General features: G+C 46.1%; 1 protein-coding gene across 1 annotated transcript in view; it reads left to right on the top strand.

Moving 5' to 3' along the window:
• The window catches only part of PEA15 (proliferation and apoptosis adaptor protein 15), a 67,359-nt gene that overhangs the window by 50,386 nt on the left and 1,862 nt on the right, over positions 1-15,111 (top strand). The window contains exons 2-3 of the mRNA XM_088467597.1: positions 2,027-2,204; positions 8,938-9,093. Coding sequence (XP_088323723.1) covers positions 2,033-2,204; positions 8,938-9,093 — 328 coding nt within the window. The 5' untranslated portion in view covers positions 2,027-2,032. The remainder of the gene's footprint in view (positions 1-2,026; positions 2,205-8,937; positions 9,094-15,111) is intronic.

Genomic DNA, 15,111 nt, shown 5'->3' with positions numbered 1-15,111 from the left:
ATGTCAGATTAGTTCCTATGGGTTTTACAACACCTTGCTGCTCTTTGCATCAAGCTAATAAATATGGCAAAAAGTTAATCTATTAACAGGAAACCATCTTGAAATTATATATTTATTCATCATGAACGTAACTAAATAACATTTTGCAATTTATATAAAAATAATAATCAAACTTTCATATTTCATTTATATCTTTTGCTCATGTCGTTAGTCCTAGTGACGTCCAACTGCTGACTCCCCAGACAGGGGCATTATGACTAATCAGTGAATATAAACACAGTTTGTTATAATTGTGTTTTAGTACATAACAAAGGTCATTTTAATGTTACACCACACGTAAATGTATCTTTTCCTAATAGTTTTTCTGTATACTGTTTATCCTAACTAGTCACACCAACAATTCATCACGTGTCATGGAAACAGGCATTTTACTATGAAAAACAATATAATGGATGTAGCCATAAGATATTTTTCCAGGGACAATTATTATTACAGGTCCTTGTACAGTACAAGGACAGCCGCGATGCACTAACTGGTGTACTCGGAAAGGGGTGTCAGACATTGAACGCAAAAAGGTGTTTAATAATCGGCCGATTTCTACAGACATGACGCACTATTTTGAGTGTAAGTTTATAACAATTTCTGAGGTAAAATAAAAATGAAATAATCACTTGTAAAGTACTGTGTCATTTGTAGGAAAGGCATAAAAATTAACTGCATTAGAGATAGATTATATTTGAATATATTGGTTCAGCTCACAAAATTATTAATTTTGTGGAAAAACATATATTGCCCACTCTCCCCCAAAAATTTTTTTACCTCAGAAAACATTGCATTTGTCCTTGGTTTGATACTACGCTCTATGCTATAATTAATCTGTTTTTCTTGTCTGGGATATACAGCTTCTCTTGGTATTATATTTGTTATTATCTATTTATTATGCAGTAGTGTTGTGAATTCGGTAGTAGAGTCTTTTCCATAATTCCCAGCCGTTCAGTGTCTGAGAAGAGAGGGGACGTAAATGACAGGAGGGTTATTAGCAATAGTCCATTGTAAGGACGCATTTATTACTGGTGCATGTGAGGCCCGGCAGGACGGTTCATTAGATTGGAGGCTGTGGGCGAACCACTAACATACAGCAGAGCTACAGGTTTTATTAGCGCGACGGGTGAAACATGTGCAGGCACCGGTACAGTTTATTAAATAGGACTTTTTTTTTCCCCTTTCATTATAATGAAACTGATTTTTCAGTCTGAGCACCGAGTCAGCCACAGGCATCAATTGAGGTATTTTAAACTAGGAATTTTTTGTTACTGCATTCGCTTGCAAAATTTAAGCCATTTTCTAATTATTTTTTTACCATGCTATGCCACTCCGGAATATTATTAAAAATGTTTTATTTACTTATTTAATTAGCACCATCATACTGTATAGAACAGGGTTCCCAACCACGGTCCTCAAGGCAAACTGAAGCCCCGAACACACTGGATGAAGTGTGTACGGAGCGATGTCGGATGCATTCGGCAGCATGGCAACGCCAACGATAGTCTCAGGTGGGACTGCATGTTCAGACGACTGGGGATATCGTTAACGACCCGCGGGAGCGTGCATCGTTCGTCAGTAAGTGCATACACACTGGACGATTTGAATGATATATCGTTCAAAGATATCGTTATCGTTCAAGAAAATCGTCCAGTGTGTACGGAGCTTAACAGTCCAGGTTTTAAGGATAGCCATACTTGAGCACAGGTGTCTTAATTAGTACCTCAGTTATTTTGATTTAACCATCTGTGCTCAAGCATGGATATCAGTAAAACCTGGACTGTTAGTGTGCCTTGAGGACCGAGGTTGCAAAACACTGATATAGAAGCATAGACCTGATATCAGGCACAAAGTCCTCTATTGCCAGTATGACCATAGAGGTGAAGACCACCTCACATAGCCAACAATACTCTCTTAGAATGTGTATTCTATGTTTGTCAGGACACAGTGTTCTGTTCCCTAACCTCTCCGTTTTAATTTCCAGGCTACCATGGAGGAGTATGACGCTTTGCTGCAGGAGCTTGCTGAAAACATCACCAATGAGGATCTGGACCAGCTAAAGTCAGCGTGCAAGGAGGACATCCCCAGCGAGAAGAGCGAGGAGATCACTTCCTGCCAGGACTGGTTTAGCTTTCTGGAGAAGCATGACAAGCTGGCAAAAGGTATGAGACAGATCTCTGGGCATCACCTAGTGCCCGGAGGCCAGGGGTGCCAGATCGGCTAGCTTCCATGAAAAACCAGGCAGGTTTTAAGAGCTGTTAATTGTATTCATTGAATGATCACCTGGATGTCACCTGGATGTATTGTCTTCTTGTTTTACGAGTAATAGATCTGGAGTTGAACGGATTCCGCCAGTCGTTTGCTATGGACCAGGATCTGTTATATTTGTCTCTGTAAAATGCTGTAAACTAATTCTTGGGCAGTTTTTGGCTTCAAGTGTTGAGCAGAGATTACATCTGGGGACACTTCCCAAGACTTAAGGGGGACTTTGGTCCCAGTTATTGAGCAAACGGGCAACAGATGAGATGAATAAACAGGAATCGGAGAGGACAACCTATTTATATAAATCACATGGGTATACCGGTGGTGTTTTTGATTTTGAGCCATTATAGGTTAAAGAGTCAGTATATTTGAGGAGGTCCAAGGGCTAACCCAGAAGTTCCCAAACTTGGTCATCAAGTAACCCTAACGGTCCAGGTTCTAACGATAACTATACTTAAGCACAGGTGACTTAATTAGTACCTCAGTCTTTTGATTTAACCACCTGTGCTCAATCATGGATAGCCTTAATACCTGGACCGTTATGGTGCCTTGAGGACCATGTTTGGGAACCTTTGGGCTAAACTATAGTCACAGTGTATGCAAGGCCAGTAACACAGAGCCTGTGCCAGTGCCAAAAATGTGCCTCAAAATACTGAACAAAGATGAATAAGACATTGGGGGGTATGTGGGTCCCATCACAATTTTGCGGGGTCCAGAGATTTCCAACTACGCCCCTGTGTGGTGAATGAATGACCAACAGATCCACCTCTGCTGCTGAGAGGTCTATCATCGGTGCTGGCGTACTATCAGGGCTGGTGATTTTGGTAGTCGGATCTGAATCATCAGGGGGGGTATGTAACATTTGCGGCAAGCGATTCAGGTGATGCCGCCCCTTTAAGGAATAGATTGTAACCCTTCGCCTGCCAATGCATTTAAAGTAGCAGAAACATACACATTATCCATACGGAGCCTCAGCAAATCTCTGGCCAGGACTGCGCTAGAGTCTCCTGTTGCCATGCTGACAGGCGTCTCAGTCTGATGTGTTTGAAGGGACCACCGCCGGCAATGCTAGTACCCCACCCCCCTTTCCTTGCTGCTGTGAAAACGCTTAACCCCTTGTCATCTTGTAAAGCAAGATTTATATAACCGCTCTGGGCCAAAAACATACAGAGCAGGATTTGTCGCCGGCATGGGGTAATAGTCAATGATACAAAGCGAGGGCGCGAAATATGCTAGCAGGGAGAATTAACGGCGCAGTGGCTTCTGCTGTGTGTTGTCTGGCAAATGTCTGATGTGTTGAAACCATCAGTATTGTCACCGGGAGATTATCCTGGGGGTACAATTAATATTGCTCACCACTCGCCTCCCCGCTGGCTTTAGGAAACAAAGGAGGGCTCGCTCCATTTTCCCGACTTTCGCTCAAAACAATAAGCAAATGGGGTTGTGTTAACGTCACTGTATTACTTGGAGCCTAATCAACGGGATTCATTTCTAATGTTATAAAAAGGTATCACTTCACTTTGAATTGAACGTCACATATTGTGTGTGTCACTGGCGCGTTTAATTTCTCTAGATCAGGTCTGTCTATCTGGCGGCAGATATGGAGTTCTCAGGTTTTCCTGTTCGCCCCACATGTTCACTGTCAATCTCCATACTCTCTATTTCCAGTAATATTCAGAATGTGATCCAAACATTATTACAGGAACATGGCCCCATGGTGTAAACACCAAGCGCGCACTGACGTAGGCAGGAGGATGTGTCCTGTATCCTCAATTATCAGAAGCATTATTGATCCAGAAAATCCCACCTGCAATATGCACAAACTCTTTAGGGTAATAAGACGGACTCTTTAAAACACAGCTTTATCCGCCCTGGCTATGCTCAGCAATGCTTGCCGACCAGTCTACTAGACCACAACACTTTTTTCCAAGAATGGTGCAGCTTAGAGCAGGGATGGGCAACCGGATACCCTCCCTGGTCCCGGATTTCGGCTGATTCTGAGACGGACGCATCTATTTTCACAAACGCAATTAGCGAGTTTTAGCATACAGCGCATTCGCAAAAGCGATTTTACATATTTTTTTGCATATCTCTGTCCGATTCTGAATTGCATGAATCTTTGCCGGATCTCGCTTTGTTTCAAATGAGTGTTTTGTGCCAGGAACTGGGTTGAAACGATGCACGGATCTGCACTGTGGGAGTGACAAGGGCGTGTAGCTAGCAGTCAGTGCTATTCTGAGTTGCGCATTCAGCGAAGGGATGCCTGTTTCTGACAGATCTCTTGTACTTAGCACGGGGCTGGAGCAAGAGCCAATACTAGTGAAGACGATTGCGGCTATGGATTAAAAAAACAGTGCGGGCGGAGCAGCTTCCAGCTTGGAGCCACACAGATCCCCGCATTAGCCGTAAGGTAACTGGCATTAGCATAAGGTAGTAAAACATGAGTTTAGCCCAGCCCACTAGTGTCACGCCCCAACATTAATTAGCCCGTGGCTTGCCATGCTCCCCAGCAGGGGTGGCCATCAATTAGTGCAAACTATCGATGGGTCACCATTGATGACAATCACTGATGGCACCATCGATGGTTAGACCACTGATTGTTATGGCCACCGCTAACTGCAGCCCAGGTGTCCTGTAGGAGCAGTTGAGCATCTGGCCAGGAGCTGGACAACCTGTAGCCAATCCGTGCATTAAAACGTTAACAGCAGCACAGATTATTTCAGCTCAGCCATCTCTCGGTTGCCAATGTGTGGGCGCGAGGGAGAGGCTAGGCCAATAGATAACCTATAGTAGCATCTTAATGGTACCGATTAGTGATAGGAGTCAAACGAATGCAAAAAGATCGTCGCCTACGGTGAAAGCGTTCATACATTCACCTTTTTTTTTTTCTTTTAACCAGGAGCTGATGGGCCTATTTACTCAGATGGGCTCGGGGCCGACCGCGGATTATAGAGAGCTCCTCATACGCACCTTCGCCTTGTTTGCACATGAGATTGTTATTTCCACATTAATTAAAGTGACATTTGAACACTGGAACTGGGTGACCTTTCCTTAGCTTCATCTTGTCGTTGCCAACCTGGTTCCCTGGCAACGTGAGGCTTGGTCCTCTAACTCCAGGCAATTTGTGTTTTGATCTTTGCGTGCAGTGTGTGAGAGGGAAGTACAGGGAAGCAGCTGAGTCTCAGGGATGGAGACAGCCAGTACCACTGTGAATTTCAATGAACCAGCTCCTGGTTCCATTATATGAGGGAGACAGAAAACATTCTGCCTTCACCGTAGCAAGTGAACTAGCTAAACAAGCTGACCCCAAGATGATTTACTTCATGAATTATTCACTAACCATGATCTATCATATTCAAGAGGCAGATCCTGGAATCTGAGGTCAGTTGTAACGCTGGTACTCCCAGGACCTCTGATCTAGTCACAGCTATGATTTTATCTATGTACCTGGGATTGCCAAACCTTGAAATTATTATTATAGCATTGATGTATGAACCCAATAATTTTCCTGCATCAGTGTGACAGGGGCCTCACATTGCTGCTCCTTCCACTATATACAGTAACTGTCTGTGGCTTCCTGCTGCCTCCATTCTCTTCCTCACATCATGTCACTGCCTTGTCACATGCAGCCCTGTCCTCACTGACACATCCCTCATCTCCTGATATACTCTGTGCTGCTGGGGACCCTGCTCCTCCCACTATATAACTCTAGGTCTGTGGCTTCCTGCTGTCTCGTTCCCCTCCTCACATCATGTCACTGCCCCTGTCACATGCAGCCCTGTCCTCACTGACCCATCAGTCATCTCCTGATATACTCTGTGCTGCTGGTGACCCTGCTCCTCCCACTATATAACTCTCAGTATGTGGCTTCCTGCTGCCTCCATTCCCCTCCTCACATCATGTCATTGCCCCTGTCACATGCAGCCCTGTCCTCACTGACACATCCCTCATCTCCTGATATACTCTGTGCTGCTGGGGACCCTGCTCCTCCCACTATATAACTCTCAGTATGTGGCTTCCTGCTGCCTCCATTCCCCTCCTCACATCATGTCACTACCCCTGTCACATGCAGCCCTGTCCTCACTGACCCATCAGTCATCTCCTGATATACTCTGTGCTGCTGGTGACCCTGCTCCTCCCACTATATAACTCTCAGTCTGTGGCTGTCTGCTGCCTCCATACTCCTCCTCACATCATGTCACTGCCCCGGTCACATGCAGTCCTGTACTCACTGATACATCACTCATCTCCTGATATACTCTGTGCTGCTGGGGGACCCTGCTCTTTTCACATGAGGTGGGGAGGGGAATGGATATTTACAAAAAAGTGATTCCTGCTCACAAAACACGTACGGTATGCATTATTGATGAGGAGTCCATTGATAGCGTCACTCTGTTAGGCCATATTAAAAGAAGTATGCGAAGATGCTAAAAAACGGATGTCAGAGCTGTATCAATAATATATCATAAGACTAAAATGTGTTAGCATGTGAGAGCGAGAAACATTGAAGTGCACCTAGAGACGTCTATCGGCAACATTTGTGCGATGCGACAAGGGGAAGGCGTGCTGAGACAAGGCTGTGTTCAACCGCAGCAATTTAGGAACGGCTTTCCTCAACCAGCAGAACAATCCCTGCAAGCTGAAGCCCCTCTTAGCCCAAACAACTGGAGCTTTGTGCCGTACGTTATGTACTGTAGGCCGGACACAACGTCTGTCCAATTCATTACCGACGATCCCATATTACCACGAGGCATCTACGGGGACTCAAGGACGCATTTACCTTAGTGCAAAGCAGATGAGCAGTGGGGCTGCAAGCCATTCTAAAAAACCTTTTTTAAATCAGCAGAGGTAGGCGCCCCATGTCACTCAGGCTGGCCGAGCATGCCCAGACTTCCAACTCCATGAGATCCACGCATGGCCTATCTGTGCCACAGATCAGTACTGATTCAGGGTCTATTGTTCTAATAAACAGTAATAAAATTGGGATTTATGATGCTTTAGTGGCCAGGACACAATATTTTTGGAACCCCAAAAGCAGACTAAGAGAAGTTTTCAATTTGAGCAGACCAGCGATACTTTTCCGCCTCCCGGACTTTTCACCTACATTGCGTGTTTTGTAGGCAGAAAAGTATTGCGCACGTGTGCCCGCTTTACCCCGTATTCAATTTGAAAGTACGCGAAAACGGGACCCGGCGAAACTTGAACAGGCGGGAAGTACTGTCAGGTATGGGGAAATCAGCCTGACACCCCTCCACAGATGCTCTGACATGGGGGTTAGCTATGGTACCCACAATTTGGCTGGCTGAAGGTATTTGGTCTTTTTAAATGGGCTCAATAGCTGCTAAATAGCGTTTTCTATACGTGGTGCAGAATAGTATTCAGGAGGATTTTTGCTGAAAATAACTTATCCCAGCAAATTTGGGGTACTTGAAAATGGGGGTCAGCATATTTATAAGTTGGTAAAGTTACGTTGAAAAAATCACGAAAAATCCACCTGCCGCAAACACCTGCAATGTAAAAATTAACTTTTTTAAAACAGTTTACCTTTGGGGGACTGGCTGAAGGCTGCACGGGGGTTCCACGCAACATTGCACCCCAAAACCCCAAATGATTAACTTTTTTCGCCTCCTTTCATAGGCGATACTTTTCCGCCTAGCCGGAAAGTCTTTCAAATAGAAAACAAAGTAAAGTCAAAACAGGCAAAAATGACGTCATCAGCGAAAAGTTTCCGCCAAAAACACGCAGAAACGGCTTTTCGCCTCACATTGAATGCAGACCTCAGTGGTAAATGTAATAAACTATGACTTTGAGACATCGGTGAGTCCCGTGCGAGACTGTCCGATGTTTTTTTTATTTTTTTTTATTCATTATTTAGAAAGCTCACAGAAAAAAACAACCATGGAAGAACACAAGAATAATAATCGTTGAATGAAATAATTAGCAATAAGAATATGAGGGGGGGGGTTTAGTAGAGGGGGTGGGAGGGTGTTGGGGGGAGAACAGGACTACCAAGGGAGGCAAGATACCATAGAGAATACCAAATGCTAGACAAGAAGCATTATCAGGAAGAAAAATGTGCCATTTGGAGAACTGTCCGGAGTGCAGTTTTTTAATAGGCAAAACCAGGTTGAAAAAAAACATCGGACAGTCTTGCATGGGACTCGCCGATGTCTCAAAGCCGTAGCCTATTACATTCCACTTAGTCTGCTTTTGGGATTCCAAAAATATTCAGCATAGTGTGCAGTGAGTAAGGTCAGAGCTTGTGCAAGTGCCGATGGTTTCGCAGTCTTGTTAAACATTACGGATGTGTGTAAGGTAAAGTGGGCGTCCTTATGTAGTGCTGTGATGGCATAGTGATCGCAATGAGACTGCGTGCGTAATCGCTATTGCATTCGCAGTTGCGATCGGTAGTGGATCAGGCCTTGAGTGGTAAGAGATATGCACAATTTGTTTGGAAGGTTAAGGTATGTTTCTAGAGCTACGCCTTTGACATGTAAACCATGGGTTTATTTTCTGTATACGGATTTAAAAACACACACACACCTTATTGTATTATCCTTATTTTTAGATAGTATTTTTTTTGTTGATACCATGTTTTGTGACCTAACCTGCGACTTCTCTTCCCTCCCTCAGACAACCTCTCATACATAGAACACATTTTTGAGATTTCCCGACGTCCTGACCTGCTCACCATGGTCATCGACTACAGGACCAAAGTCTTGAAAATCTCAGCAGAGGAAGAACTTGACACAAAGCTCACCCGGATTCCTAGTGCCAAAAAATACAAAGGTGAGTGTGGGTAATATAGGTGTGAGTAGGATAAATGTGAGGGGCTATTATGTGGGTAGTATAGGTAGGAGTAGGGTAGGTGTGAGGGGGTATTAGTGTGGGTAGTATAGGTGGGTGTAGGATAGGTGTGAGGGGGTATTAGTGTGGGTAATATAGGTGGGAGTAGGATAGGTCTGAGGGGGTATTAGTGTGGGTAATATAGGTGGGAGTAGGGTAGGTGTGAGGGTGTATTAGAGTGGGTAATATAGGTGGGAGTAGGGTAGGTGTGAGGCTGTACCAGTGTGAGTAGTATAGGTGGGAGAAGGGTAGGTGTGAGGGTGTACCAGTGTGAGTAGTATAGGTAGGAGTAGGGTAGGTGTGAAGATGTACCTCTGTGAGTAGTATAGGTAGGAGTAGGGCAGGTGTGAGGGGGTATTAGTGTGGGTAGTATAGGTGGGAGTAGGGTAGGTGTGAGGGGGTATTAGTGTGGGTAGTATAGGTGGGAGTAGGATAGGTGTGAGGGGGTATTAGTGTGGGTAATATAGGTGGGAGTAGGGTAGGTGTGAGGGTGTATTAGTGTGAGTAGTATAGGTTGGAGTAGGGTAGGTGTGAGGGTGTACCAGTGTGAGTAGTATAGGTAGGAGTAGGGTAGGTGGGAGGGTGTACCAGTGTGAGTAGTATAGGTAGGAGTAGGGTAGGTGTGAGGGTGTACCAGTGTGAGTAGTATAGGTGGGAGTAGGGTAGGTGTGAGGGTGTACCAGTGTGAGTAGTATAGGTGGGAGTAGGGTAGATGTGAGTGGTATTAGTGTGAGTAGTATAGGTGGGAGTAGGGGAGGTGTGAGGGGGTATTAGTGTGAGTAGTATAGGTGGGAGTAGGGTAGGTGTGAGGGGGTATGAGTAGTATAGGTGGGAGTAGGGGAGGTGTGAGGGGGTATTAGTATCAGTAGTATAGGTGGGAGTAGGGTAGGTGTGAGGGGGTATGAGTAGTATAGGTGGGAGTAGGGGAGGTGTGAGGGGGTATTAGTGTTGGTTGCATAGGTGGGAGTAGTGAAGGTGTGAGGGGGTATTAGTATGAGTAGTATAGGTGGGAGTAGGGTAGGTGTGAGGGGGTATGAGTAGTATAGGTGGGAGTAGGGGAGGTGTGAGGGGGTATTAGTGTGAGTAGTATAGGTGGGAGTAGGGTAGATGTGAGTGGTATTAGTGTGAGTAGTATAGGTGGGAGTAGGGGAGGTGTGAGGGGGTATTGGTGTGAGTAGTATAGGTGGGAGTAGGGTAGATGTGAGTGGTATTAGTGTGAGTAGTATAGGTGGGAGTAGGGTAGATGTGATGGGACATTAGTGTATGTAGTATAGGTGGGAGTAGGGTAGGTGTGAGTGGTATTAGTGTGAGTAGTATAGGTGGGAGTAGTGTAGATGTGATGGGACATTAGTGTATGTAGTATAGGTGGGAGTAGGGTAGGTGTGAGTGGTATTAGTGTGATTAGTATAGGTGGGAGTAGGGTAGGTGTGAGTGGTATTAGTGTGGGTAATATAGGTGGGAGTAGGATAGGTCTGAGGGGGTATTAGTGTGGGTAATATAGGTGGGAGTAGGGTAGGTGTGAGGGTGTATTAGAGTGGGTAATATAGGTGGGAGTAGGGTAGGTGTGAGGCTGTACCAGTGTGAGTAGTATAGGTGGGAGAAGGGTAGGTGTGAGGGTGTACCAGTGTGAGTAGTATAGGTAGGAGTAGGGTAGGTGTGAAGATGTACCTCTGTGAGTAGTATAGGTAGGAGTAGGGCAGGTGTGAGGGGGTATTAGTGTGGGTAGTATAGGTGGGAGTAGGGTAGGTGTGAGGGGGTATTAGTGTGGGTAGTATAGGTGGGAGTAGGATAGGTGTGAGGGGGTATTAGTGTGGGTAATATAGGTGGGAGTAGGGTAGGTGTGAGGGTGTATTAGTGTGAGTAGTATAGGTTGGAGTAGGGTAGGTGTGAGGGTGTACCAGTGTGAGTAGTATAGGTAGGAGTAGGGTAGGTGGGAGGGTGTACCAGTGTGAGTAGTATAGGTAGGAGTAGGGTAGGTGTGAGGGTGTACCAGTGTGAGTAGTATAGGTGGGAGTAGGGTAGGTGTGAGGGTGTACCAGTGTGAGTAGTATAGGTGGGAGTAGGGTAGATGTGAGTGGTATTAGTGTGAGTAGTATAGGTGGGAGTAGGGGAGGTGTGAGGGGGTATTAGTGTGAGTAGTATAGGTGGGAGTAGGGTAGGTGTGAGGGGGTATGAGTAGTATAGGTGGGAGTAGGGGAGGTGTGAGGGGGTATTAGTATCAGTAGTATAGGTGGGAGTAGGGTAGGTGTGAGGGGGTATGAGTAGTATAGGTGGGAGTAGGGGAGGTGTGAGGGGGTATTAGTGTTGGTTGCATAGGTGGGAGTAGTGAAGGTGTGAGGGGGTATTAGTATGAGTAGTATAGGTGGGAGTAGGGTAGGTGTGAGGGGGTATGAGTAGTATAGGTGGGAGTAGGGGAGGTGTGACGGGGTATTAGTGTGAGTAGTATAGGTGGGAGTAGGGTAGATGTGAGTGGTATTAGTGTGAGTAGTATAGGTGGGAGTAGGGGAGGTGTGAGGGGGTATTGGTGTGAGTAGTATAGGTGGGAGTAGGGTAGATGTGAGTGGTATTAGTGTATGTAGTATAGGTGGGAGTAGGGTAGGTGTGAGTGGTATTAGTGTGAGTAGTATAGGTGGGAGTAGTGTAGATGTGATGGGACATTAGTGTATGTAGTATAGGTGGGAGTAGGGTAGGTGTGAGTGGTATTAGTGTGATTAGTATAGGTGGGAGTAGGGTAGGTGTGAGTGGTATTAGTGTGAGTAGTATAGGTGGGAGTAGGGGAGGTGTGATGGGACATTAGTGTATGTAGTATAGGTGGGAGTAGGGTAGGTGTGAGTGGTATTAGTGTGAGTAGTATAGGTGGGAGTAGGGGAGGTGTGAGTGGTATAGGTGGGAGTAGGGTAGGTGTGAGTGGTATTAGTGTGAGTAGTATAGGTGGGAGTAGGGGAGGTGTGATGGGACATTAGTGTATGTAGTATAGGTGGGAGTAGGGTAGATGTGAGGGTGTATTAGTGTGAGTAGTATAGGTGGGAGTAGGGGAGGTGTGAGGGGGTATTAGTGTGAGTAGTATAGGTGGGAGTAGGGTAGATGTGAGTGGTATTAGTGTGAGTAGTATAGGTGGGAGTAGGGGAGGTGTGAGGGGGTATTAGTGTGAGTAGTATAGGTGGGAGTAGGGGAGGTGTGAGGGGGTATTAGTGTGAGTAGTATAGGTGGGAGTAGGGTAGATGTGAGGGGACATTAGTGTATGTAGTATAGGTAGGAGTAGGGTAGATGTGAGTGGTATTAGTGTGAGTAGTATAGGTGGGAGATGGGGAGGTGTGAGGGGGTATTAGTGTGAATAGTATAGGTGGGAGTAGGGTAGGTGTGAGGGGGTATTAGTATGAGTAGTATATGTAGGAGTAGGGTAGGTGTGAGTGGTATTAGTGTCAGTAGTATAAGTGGTAGTAGGGTAGGTGTAAGTGGGCAATAGTGTGGGTGGCATAGTTGGTAGTAGGGTAAGTGTGAGGGGGAATTAGTGTGGATATGTGAAGGCTGTGGCAGAGTCTGATCAGGTGTGGTAGGAATGCCACAGGTGTGGTAGTCATAACTCCGGCATATGGAATGCAGCGCTGGCATCCAGACAGCTAGCAGAATCCCTGCGCCGCCATCCCGACGGTAAGTAGTGGTGTTAGGGGGAGGGTTAGGGTTAGGTGTTAGGGGGAGGGTTAGGGCACTAGGGAAAGAGGGTTAGGTTTAGGCTGTGGAGGGGAGGTTGGGTTTGGGCACTAGGGGGATAGGTTAGGTTTAGGCTGCGGGTAGGAGGGTTAGCATACCGACCAACAGGTGTCAATATCCTAACCCTGTCGGGATGCCAGTGTCGGGATTCCGACCGCCGGTACGCTGATCTCCGGCATCCCGTACCCAACCCCCATAGGTGGGTAGCAGCATGGTGGGGGTGAGAGTTGGCTATCAGAGACACGGAGATGTAAGGGGCCGAGTCAGTTGATATGAGATGTATGAAAGGGGTTGTGTTGTGGAGGACACTAGATGTAAGGGTGAGTAACTTAAATTGGACACAGGGCCAGTGTAGGAATTTGCAAATTGGTGCAGGAGATGTGGAACAGTGATTGATCTTGCTGCGGCATTTAAGATGGATTGAAGTGGAGATAGATTGGGAAGGGGGAATGCCTGATAGCAGGAGGTTGCAGTAATCAAGGTGGGAAAGGAAGAGAGTATAAATAAGAGTTTGGGTAGCATCCTGTGTAAGGAAAGTGTGTATTCTAGCAATATTTCTAACGTGAAGACCACAGGACTGGATGTGAGGAATATTGTGGATGGTGGGGGAGATGTGGTAACTCTGGGAGGAGGGAATATTTAGGCAGTGTTGGGACCCCCAGAAGGAGGTGGCGGAGAGACAGGCGGTTACACACAATAGTACAGAAGGGGAGATGTGTGGCAGGAGAGGCAGATTTGTGGTCAGCAGTGTAGAGGTCATACTGGAGGCCAATTGAGCAAATTAAGTATGTTTAATTGATCAATTACATACTCCACACGTAGACAGTAAATCTACCTAAATAGATTATATAGAGTGTGGCAGGTTTTTCCAATTAATTAACATCTGCATGGTGTTCTGAAGCTGAACGATGCTGAGATGAGCCCGGCATGTCAATTCAATAAGTCACAGCACTAATTCAGTGAGGTTACATGATGATGGACACGCAGAGAGCCCTAAGGATCTAGGTTTTCTCTTTAATTTGCAGTTCGTGTGCCTCCGGTAATTCTCCACCACCGTTATAGTCAGGCGCTGCTGCATCCGCTATAGTGACTTTGTGTTAATGCGCTATGTACAAGCGTGCCTCTGAGTGTGCAAGGGCTGGGACCAGGGGCGTATTAAGAGAGGAGGGGGCCCATGTGCATTCCCCATCCGGGGCCCCCTCCTCTCTCCCCGACGGCCAGCAGCAGATTGGCGCGTCTGACCGTCGACCGCATCAGTAGACTCTGGGCACTAGTCTGTGCCTAGAGTCTACTGCGCATGTGCAGGTCACCGGTGAAATGGCACGGCCATCATTTTCACAAAACGCCGGAAAAATGTCTGCGGCGGCCATTTTCCGGCGTTTTGTGCAGGACTGAGGGACCTGGGAGAGGTAAGTATTAGATAATATGAGAGCAGGTGTGCAGTGCGGGCCCACCCTGGACCCAGGGGGCCCGTGTGCACCGCACACCCATTATAGTTACGCCTCTGACTGGGACGCCAACTATGGCCTCCTATGTGAGCGATCTCGTCCGCGACATACCCATAACAAGCCCATAAGACGGATCAGCTTTGTGCGTCTGAATAGCCACCTCCCAGGAACGCCCAGCACATTTCTATTATTGCGTGTCACTACTGCGCCTCTGTGCGCACACACCACGGGACGCATGTGCCGTGTGAGTTTTAGGGATTTTCGTGCAAGCGCAGTAGTAAAAAATATTTTAAAAAAACAAAAATCACTCAACTCTGTGAACAGCGCCGTCGTGTACTGGTCAACATCAGGCCCAAAGTGATCTGTACGCACTAGCAAATTAAATATGTAATTAAAATGACCAGACACTAAGGGGTATATTTACTAAATGCGGTTTATAGAAGTGGAGATGTTTCCCATAGCAACCAATCAGATTCTAGCCATTATCATCTAGAAGGTGCTAGATAAATAAGCAATGTCTTATTGGTTGCTATGGTATACACTTCTACTTCTAAAAACCAGCACTTTTGTAAATATACCCCCTAAGGGGGCATTTGGTAACCATTAATGTACGTAATAGGGTACTTGGTAAGAGGAAGGTTGCGAACAAAAAATATACTCATTACAATTCATCATACTCGGCTTTTACAATACATAGAATTCCCAGAAATCAGTAAACGTCCTGGGGAAACAGACGGGGAGGTGGGGAGGCAATGGTTAGAGATTACGTTTTGAGTCACAGAGACCTAAAGCTGCTACTTGT

This window comes from Taudactylus pleione, unplaced genomic scaffold (genome assembly GCF_031769625.1).
Source record: "Taudactylus pleione unplaced genomic scaffold, aTauple2 ptg000073l, whole genome shotgun sequence".
Lineage (NCBI taxonomy): Eukaryota > Metazoa > Chordata > Amphibia > Anura > Myobatrachidae > Taudactylus > Taudactylus pleione.
The sequence above is the reverse complement of the archived record's forward strand: the minus strand, read 5'-3'. Positions and strand labels throughout refer to the sequence as shown.